The sequence below is a fragment of the Apus apus genome, chromosome 24, assembly GCF_020740795.1.
Source record: "Apus apus isolate bApuApu2 chromosome 24, bApuApu2.pri.cur, whole genome shotgun sequence".
In the NCBI taxonomy this organism is placed as follows: Eukaryota; Metazoa; Chordata; class Aves; order Apodiformes; family Apodidae; genus Apus; species Apus apus.
In genome coordinates, this window is record NC_067305.1 from 4,256,635 (window position 1) to 4,266,637 (window position 10,003).

The 10,003-nt window shown below is 42.5% G+C and overlaps 1 protein-coding gene across 1 annotated transcript in view; it reads right to left on the reverse strand.

Moving 5' to 3' along the window:
• The window catches only part of CPAMD8 (C3 and PZP like alpha-2-macroglobulin domain containing 8), a 50,784-nt gene extending 44,849 nt beyond the window's left edge, over positions 1-5,935 (reverse strand). Inside the window, exons 1-7 of the mRNA XM_051639978.1 lie at positions 5,927-5,935; positions 5,534-5,841; positions 3,134-3,285; positions 1,857-1,879; positions 1,059-1,224; positions 865-917; positions 413-430 (exon numbers count right to left, since the gene is read on the reverse strand). Coding sequence (XP_051495938.1) covers positions 413-430; positions 865-917; positions 1,059-1,224; positions 1,857-1,879; positions 3,134-3,285; positions 5,534-5,841; positions 5,927-5,935 — 729 coding nt within the window. The remainder of the gene's footprint in view (positions 1-412; positions 431-864; positions 918-1,058; positions 1,225-1,856; positions 1,880-3,133; positions 3,286-5,533; positions 5,842-5,926) is intronic.
• Between the last annotated feature and the right edge of the window lie 4,068 nt (positions 5,936-10,003).

Genomic DNA, 10,003 nt, shown 5'->3' on the forward strand with positions numbered 1-10,003 from the left:
TGAATTTCTATTGTCCACTATCATAATGTTTGGGTGCAGAGATGAGATTGGCCCTGCTATACCAGCCCAGCCAGATGAAGGATAGGAGAGTGTCTGCATTGAAAAGAAGGGAGAAATTGAGTGGGACTGTCACAGTTATAAACCCCAGTGAAACTAACCAGTTCTTCTCAGGCTGAAGAATGGGAATGGATTTCTGAAACTGAAGTAGAAAACAAGTATATTTGTGGGTGATAAGAAAAAAGCAAGACACAAAGATCAATTAAAGACACAGAGGTAGAGATAATGGCATGGGTTAGATTTGGGAATGGCCATAATGGACTTGAGAAGGTACAGATGTGTGACTTGTTCCTCTTAAAGCTACAAGAACCTTGTGCCTCTACAGGAGACGTGTTGATGATCAGCAGATACTCACCACCACATAAGCCTCAATCTGAAAGGAAAAGAAAAAAAATAATTAAAGGCATTATGAAACAAAGCTACTTTTCAGCTTCTTCTGATGAACTCCTGAGTTGACATAAGCAAGGAACAACACAAATTTTAAACATCTCTTCTTTGGTAAGAGTAGCCTGAGAAACATACACTCATTCACTATTTGTGCATTATCTAAACAGAGTGCAAGGCTCTGAAAAATGCTTCTAACTGCTTTGTATTTGCTAGCTCTACAAAAGGGTGCATTCTCCTGCAATAGTAATGTGACCAAATGAAAACAACCAAATTGCAAATAACAACAAGCAATCCCAAGATATGCCCAAATAGACTAAGAAATCCCATTATATTTCTGCATAAATGTACGTTGGAATAAAATGCAGGTTGCCAAATAATTGCCTCATATTTTAAAATATGAAAGATAAAAGTTTTCTTTACCCTGTCATTGACTGGTCTCAGGTCAGAAGTCACCATAAAGAGGTTTATCAACACTAAAAAAAGGGAAAGAGGAGGTATATTAGTCATCACAGCTGACACTGAACAGAGTATCTCATCCTAGAATCTGTCCTTTAAAAATAAGTGTTGCTTGAAAGTAGCCCTTGCTTCTGGCAAGTTCTCCAAGGCCACTTTACCTTTCTGTTTGGGTTTGTAGACAGGTTTGTCAGTCTGGATGAACACTGAAGATCCTTTGCTATCAATGGTCACTGTGGTATAGTTGTGAAAAATGTAGCCTTCCTCTGCTAGATGCCTGTTGCCCCAGACTTTTAGATGGGCTTGTCCACGAAGCCCTGAAGGGACCTAGAAAACAGTCCATGGGGTGAGGAAGACAGAGAAAAGCCTTTGAGCTTTTTGGGGAGTAAAACTGATACTGAAGTGAGCAAAGAGCAGCCACCTGCTGCATTTCAGTGTAACTATAAGCAATAAAAAGCAAATGAAGAACATACTAGATCTTTTACAATGTATAAACTTCAAAGGAGGGAAAGTCATGCTAAAAACATGACAGGAAATTCTCTTCTACCATTTCTTTATCACTCAAGCAAAGTGATATTTGATCTACATGTGCAGCTTTCACTGAAGAAGGTGAAATCAGCCATGCTGTGGAAGGCACCACTATCAATAGAGGGGGAAGAATCCCCCCAGAAACCACAAAAGCAAAAGCAAAACATTCCACATTTTCAACCAGTTCTTCAGAGGATTGAAATATTTTTTTTTAATGGCGTTAGATTAAAAATTACAAAGTAAAAAAGTTGAGAATACAGAAAGATGATGATAATACGTTTGAGAGTAGAAAAGGTAAAGAAATAAAACCAAATTCAGCAATTGCACTGCAGATTTTACTCAACAGTGAGTTAGTCTTTGAATAAAGCACGTGGTTGAAGGCAAGTGCTTCATGTTTTCTTCAAAATCATCTTAAAATAATTGACACTCACCTTCAGTTTAATTGTTCCTTTATCTAAAATGAGAGAAAGAGAGAGTTATTCCCCTCAAGCTGAAGTACTAATGTTTTAAGACATTTGCAGTTGAGTGAAAGGAGACCCCACATACAGAGCAGCTAACTGCAACACTCCTTCAGTAAGATTTCTCCTGAAGGACTTTTCCTGCATTGAGTAAAACAATCCACAGGGTGAGCAAGTAGGACCTGGCAGAGCTCTGCAAAATAAACTTGGTCCATATTTATTTACAATTTTTGCCTAAGAGAACCTGCAAAATACTCTGTGGCTAGAGATTACCACCAAGAATGAGGTTCCATTACAGGGCATCCTATACTTACAGAGTTACTTTGCTGTGCAAAGGACCTGGCCTCTTTTGGGGCTTGAATAATTATCCAAACAAACACTCAAAGGATCTATTTGGATTGATACAGCCACACCTAAGAATTCTCTTTAGCATATGTTGTGCACACATGTAAGTATCACCCCCTTTGAATTACTTAGCAATTGTCAGCCAATTTGAAAGACAACAAGAGGAGGATAAAATCAGAGATAATCTGCTTCAAGAAAAGAAATGGCTTTTATATAACTCACAGTTTTTACACACAGAAGGGTTAAAAGATGATAGTTAAAGAGCCTGATTGCCTGAGCCTTGTCTATATGACAGCTTACACCATTACTAGCAGTGGTACAACAGAGCTATTTGATTTCATTTTCACTAATGTAAATTTGCTCAGTATTAAGTTGGACATAATCAACACACATTCTGTCTTCTGTACACTCAGGACAGAGAAGTGTCTGTCTCGGATCTCAAAGACTTATCCAACTGCACAAATATTAGCACCTCTCTCAGCAACACAGCCACAAAGACAGGGAGATCACATTCCCAGCACTCATTTTCAAGTAAGAGTAGGAAATTATGATGGTGATGTGGATTTTACACTTTTCTTTAAAGCCAACTTACCTTACTCTTATTCAGCTAGCCAGTGTCCAACACTGAGGTTTCAAATGAAAGATATTCACTATAAAACCCTTGAATGTCAATTATCTAGGGTCTCTGTGCTCCAAAATTATCAGCCTGGGGTGTCTGAGGTCACATTCATCAAAACCACATTGGCACAATCAGTGGAGAAAGTTTAGCAACAGTCAGTGAACTCAATATGAATTTGGTTCCAGTTCTGTTACCACCTGCAGCAACTCTCTAACAGGTATCCCTGTGCTCCCACAGCACCTCAACCTCCAAACTAGTTCTCAAGCTCAGAATGACAGGAACTTACCCAGAACTGTTCCGTGGCCTCGTGACACAGTTTCTCCTTTGACTACTAACTGGATCTGGACTGTTGTCTCCTTGACAGAGTTAAAGATGGTTACACTTACGGCTTCCTCAACACCCGATCGGAAAACAGAAGGTGCTGCAATCAAATAGCCCCTGAGGAGCAAGATTGGAAGTGGGCAGTCAAGAACAGCAACAAGAGTGGGATCTGTATTTGTAAGCCACTTTGTGTATAACAAAAGGAAATCTGTAACACAGGTTTCCAGAATTTGCCCCTCTAGGCTCACATGTGTGACCACCAGCAGTCTAGACCTATACCTAATATGCATAAAATGAACACAGAATACACATGGAAATGAACAGACCCTAATTGGCTTACAAATCCTTAGGATTTGAAGACAGTAATATTGATATTTACTGCCTATATATTACAATATTTATATATTACATATAAAACCCCTAAATATACAACTAGATAAAAAGCCTGAAGCTCACGAAAGAGTAAGGAGGTACCTGAACCTCCAGTAGAGTTTTGTAGATAATACTTTATTTTGTAAAAATTGGGATACTTCTGGTATTTTTGCCTCACTTATCTTTCACAGTTCAACCTTATGTGTAAAATAGATGTGATTATCACTGCTGATACCTCCAGTTTTTATAGAAGCTGGCCAGAAACTGCAGTTACAAGATTAGGCTTAAACTCTCAGTTCTACTGCCACTTTTTTTGTTCCAAGGATTATATCCTGCAAGTTTAAAAACCCCTCAAAAAAAAAAAAAAAAAAGGCATGATTTTAGCAGGCACAGACACATTTTTAAAGCCACCCTAGACGACCTCCCATATCTATACTACAATCCTTGTGTTTCTGAATGGAATCTGTGCCACTCCTCTGTGCTGACTGGCACCATGCCATGAACTTGTCAACTAAAAGCATTACAGGCTCTGAGCTCTTTGATGCCTTGGGCTGTGAGCAACACTTTTAGATTCTCTTCATGACACACCTTTCTGGGGTTTTTTCTACCCAAATGGATTTTTTTTATTTTTTTGTTTTGTTAAATGAGGCAATTCCTCAGATGACTCTTTAAGCCAAATTTCCCAGCTCACGCCTTTCTACAGTTCCATGAGCCAGGCTGCTTTGGTTCGTGATTAATTATCACTTTGGGATGGGGATGATGGTGTTTTACAACCCCCAAGTCATCTTTTATCAAATTCCAACCCCACGTTTCTCTCTCAGCAGGCCTCATTGCCATGGAGATCCCATTACCCCCAAAGGAAGTTCAGATCTCCGTGGCATTTGAGCTAAATTGCATGGGATCCTTGCAGATTCAAAACCTTATAGTTGCCAGGTTTAAAAATTAATCAGAACAACACTAAATAACAATAAAAAGTTACTATGCAGCCTGCAAATTCTTGGTAAGAAAGACATAGCTGATCTAGTTGCAGAAGGAGAAAGTACCATCTGCATCCAGCATGAAATGATTAGATTCAAACTGTCACATAAGCACAGCACTTCAGTGCCAGATGTGAAGCACATGTATTCACATTGTTCTAAACTGCTGCAACACTTTCTGAAGTATCAGCCCATTGATACAGCTACTTAAATCACTTAATAAATGGTGTCTGAATATGAAATATTTATCTTGGCAATTAAACAGTTAACTTGACAGCGACTGGACAGATCCTTTAAGCACATTTGACTAACAGCTCTGTCAGGTTACACCAAAACTTGGCAGGACCTGAAATATTTTCTAGTAAGCAAGTGAAAATAAGTTCTCCATGGCACTCATTTAATGCAGCTATTCACGATGTTGACGGGCTATAATAATCTAGGGATAAAGAACAAAGCAAACCTTAATCAAAGTTAACCTAAACACACTGAAACGAGCTGTGGATTCAATTTCTAAAAGCCAGAGAACTTTCCCCGCAGTGAAATGTTTCTCCCCGGAGGATTTTCCCCACAAGAATGTTTCACATGCTCCTCGGGACCAACCAACATTACCTTCAACCATCCCAAGCACAACAGCAGCCCCTGCGCAACACCCCGGATTCCTTAAATAATTGTTTGCAGATAAAAGCTTTGCAGCCGCTGGCTGGAGGAGCTAGAGGCAGGTATTTCTAAGGAGGCTTTCTTCTTTTTTTTTTTTTTTTCCTTTTTCCCCCTTCTGTGCTATGCACTTTTGCACCGGCGAGTACAAACGTGCCGCTGGCTCGGGAACCGCCGCAGCTCGCCTGCCCGACCCCAGCCCCTCCGGGGGGCTGTTCGCAGCCTTTGTGCGGGCACCCCCAGCCCCTCGCAGAGCAGAGGGTTTCATCCCCGTCCCAACCTCCCTCCCCCCGCCCCAGCACCCTTCCCGGGAAGGTTGCCCGCGGGTCGCCGAGGCTCCCCGACCTGCTCCCGGTACTTACTGCCTGTCTCGGGGCTGGGCTGCGCTCAGGCTGCAGAGGGTCAGCAGGGCCCCCCAGAAGCAGCCGGGCTCCCTGCGGGACATGGTGCTCCGGAGCCCCAGGCCACGGCCGCTCTCGGCGGGCAGCAGGAGCCTTTTGTTCCCGGCCAGCGCAGCCCCAGCTCCCCCGCCGCCCCGCTCCCGGGCTCGGCTCCCCGGTGCCTCTGGCCGCCGCCCCCGCCGCGTCCCCGCCCCCGGGCCGCCCCCTCCTGGCCCCGGTGCCCGCTCGGCTCCGGCCCCGGCTCTTTGTCTGCGGCTCCCCGCCCGCTCCTGACAGCGTGCACCGGGGGAGGGGGCCGGGCCCCCCGGAGCCCGCTCCCAGGTGCGCTGCCGGGCTCCAGCCAGCGCTCCTCACCTCCGCCATCCTCTGCGCTGCCCTGACAGCCCAGCCGGGCCGGTCTCCTTCCCCGAGGGCTCCTCTCGGCCGAGCCCAGCCCGCCCCGGGACACCACCTGCCTGAGCTCCGCGGGTCCCCGAGGGTGCAGCCCCCGGAGCTGCTCCAGGCCCCTACAGGTCCCATCAGCCCGGACCAGGGCACAGCCTCCCGCTCGCTGAGCCTTTGTACGGCCAAAGAACTGCTTTCCACCCTAAAAGCCAGTGCCAGGACTGTTGCTGCTCTATCCTCCTCCATCCTTAGGCCCTAATCTCTCCATCTCCATCCCGCTGTCCCAGCCTCTGGAATCAGGGGCTTGAGACAGGAGGGGGAGCTCTCACTACAGCAACTCTGAAGGAGAGGGTGCAGGAAGAACTCCCAGCTTACACCAACCAGGGAAAGGAATACCAGGGATTCCAGGCAACAGAATCAATGCCATGTCTCACAGGGACGGATTAAATGCTGCATATGGATACCAAGGGCTGATTTCTCCAACCCTTGCTGGGGACAGCCCAGGATCCCAGGTGGGTTTTGGAGCTCAGTTCTCCCAGGAATTAATGAAAACCCAGTAATGAAAATACAGGTCATTTGAATAATGTTTTCCCCCCAACACCACATACCTGGCTTAAAGTAAACCACTAGGAAAACAGAACATATAATACTATTCTTTTCTAGATTAGCTCCATTATTTGAACCTCAGTGCCTTCTAGAAATCACTGATGGGGAGCCCAGGACTTCATTTAGCAGAAATACAGATTTGTACCCAAAAGTCAATGCCATAGTTTATCAAAGGCCCTTTTGCTTCTGACAAGAAAAACCGCAAATCAAGTTGCTAAAGCTGATAAACTTCTAAAATTAGTTCTCTCCCTCTTAAAATAATTTCAATCACCATGTATTTTAGCACTTTAGCAGTATCATCACTAGCTAACACCTTTTCTGCAAGTCAGCCCATCCCCTAAAAACACAAAGTCATCAAAAAGAGGGCGGTTTTCTTGACTGTTTCAGCAACAGGAGGCTGATCAGTCCAAAATGGTGCCTACATTTCTATCTGGTTTGAAACTTACACTATTTTAGTATGACTTCCCTTAAAAAAAATAATTAACTCAGTACCTTTTTGGTAAATTCAAATTACTTGTAGCAATGGTTAACACTGCTAGATATGGCTACATTTTCCTACTTCCATTTCTCTTGAAACAGATAAAGTATCTTATTTGTGGAGAGGCACAGCAAGTCCAGAAGAGGAGGGAACAAATTTCATCAAATTGAAAAAGAAAAGCTAGGCTAGGGCTTTAAAAAGTGCATCTCCCCTGAGAACTCTTCATGCCACAACTTAAACAGTCTCAAGTCAAAAGAACTCTGCATTTTGCAAGGCTCTGCCATTTTTAAGACTGGACACACAACCATTAAAACCACAGCCAAGCAAGTTTGGAAAGTTTTAAATAAATTGCCTATTTAACCCACTTGAATTTCATCAACAATCTCTGACTAATATTTGTCTACAGATCCTGTTTTAAGACTTGCCCTGGTTGTCATTTTACTCAATACATTAAGAACAACAGAACCACGATCTCACTACTAAGCAAGAAGTTTTAAAGATTGTTCACCACCTTGGGAAAGGTTATTTTTATTTATTTTTACTGGGATTTTTCTAGCTCTAGCTCATCTGTGGGAGGAGTTGCAGAATGTCCTGGAGCAGCTTTCAGCTTTTAACATGATGTAAGCTGGATCCACTTTGCTTGCTGCCATGCTATTTGAGCACAAGTGCTCCTCTACTGCTCACTTCATTGCTCATGGATCTTCACATGACAAAACAAGGCTTTAAGAGCTACCAGGGGACTCTTTTGTTTGCCCAAAATTGAAGACACATGCAAGAAAGCATGAAGTCAAGAAGGGCCCCTCCTAATACATCTTTTTCCTCCATCTTTAAAGTATATAGGTTTGGTTTTTTTCCTCTGATCTCCCATTCCTCAGAAATGCATAACTGTACTCAAATGGTACTATTCTGCTAGTACTAGGAGCTGAACTAGCTATGGTGGTCAAGGATGTGAGCCAGTATCTGTAAGAAAAGGCAATGTACATAGAATTAAATACAACACCCACCATTCCACTTTTATATGAGCTCTATTTTTCAACAGACATTCCACTGGAGGATTAGTTTTCTCTTTCTCCACACTAAATGCAACCATGGCACAACTGAGATCAACATTAACCTACACCAGCTCTGCAAACCTAGCCTTTACTTCCAACAGTTTACAATATTCTTAATAAAACAGCTCTGCTTTATAACACAGCTTGGCCTCTGCAGCTTCACTAGAAACAGAAATAGCCGGGTTGTCTAAATTCAGGAGTGGATTCTCCCTTACTGCTGCATTCTCCTTCAGCTTATTCAAACTCATTCAAACTCTAGAACCAGAGACTGTTTCCCAAGCAAACCAGCTGGACTTTATGGCAAACAACTTATTAAAAAGTAAAGTGGAATTTATTTATTTATTCGAGACAAAAGGAAACGTGCAAAAATAAAGCAGAACCTGCTAATTCCAAATTCTTTTTCAACAATCATTTTCTCAACTACATCAGCTGCCTCAGTATTTCCCTGTCTGCAATCCTAATGTTGGTATCCCTCTCAAGGGTAACACTTCACAGCACGTTGGAATTAAAGGCACCAAGGAGGAAAAATGAAAGTTAAGCACCTCTGCTCTTCTCATGGTGTAGCAGCCTGTAACTGATGTACAACTCCTCACCAATCGAAAAAGGAGATTTTAATAATAGCCCTGCAGAGATCAGGTATGTTTTGGGTGAAATAACAATGTTTTCCAAAAAATAATTATCTCTACACTTAATGACCTATACCTCTTAATAGAGCAGACACACAAATGTTTCCTTATTGACTCATGTCCGAGATCTACATGATACATACAAAAATCCCCACAAAGTGCCACTAAATATCCATCCATCCACATTTTGTCCCGGAAAAAGCTCTGCATATGGACTTCAAAGCAGCCACATGATTCAGCAGTGAATTGGTGAAAGCAGCAGAGTAGGCTCCAGAAATGAAGCTCCACCATCTTCAGCATAATGCTGCATTTTTTAACATCAACCAGTGTATTCCTGCACTTCAGAAATCATAGCTAGAAATTATCATTCTGTGGAATACAGACTTTTAAAATCAGTGTTAAATATTTCTAAAGGAGAAATTTCTTTCAAACTGAATATCTTATTTGGTATTTACTGACTACAAGAAATATCAGGCAGTTACAGTCTCTGAAGACTGCAAACCATCTTCTAATTATGAAAGTATGTGCAAGCCTGTAAATAAGGCTAGAATCAGCTTGGTCTGAAAAAAAAAAACAACAAACAAAAAAGAGGCTTTAGATATAATTTCAAACTATTTAGTTACTGAAATGGAATTTTCTGTGCCTGCCAAAATGAATCCTATTCAGTGTGATGCAACAGGTGTTGGAATTCCAGCAGCTGCCTGCACTCCACATCTGGAAACAGTTAGGAGTTTAAAGGAAGTTCTGTAAGAACTGCTTATGTATAAAAACTATTCATCAGTCACATCTCTGGGCTACATCCACCCACCCATTCACACTGTGCATAGTTCAGATTTTTATTTTGTTCCCAGAAAACGTAATTCTGCTCTTCATGAAACGTCAGGAGTCCCAGGCACTTGTCCAGGTTGAAGTGTGCAGGGGATTGGTGTGGCTATACTGGTGTGTCAGAAAGGTGAGGGAGGGACTGCAGCTTATAGAAGGTGGGAACACATCTATTTTGGTTCTGATTTAATCTCATTTACACCCTAACTGCTTGTACTTTCCCTTAATCTGCAGCAGAAGGAATTCGCCCTCTCAACTCCCATCTACCCAGTAAATAATGTGCAAAGTTGAAACTATCAGTCAGGTATTTGTAAAACAAAAAACAAAGCCTAAGCTTTAAAAAATACTAATTCTCAGGTACTGCTACTCTCAGCTGTGCCCCTTTTGCTTTCTTCCCCTCTCAATTGCAAAATTCAAATCAGCAAGACTACTCACAAGAATCAAGTGGCAGGATCATCCCATT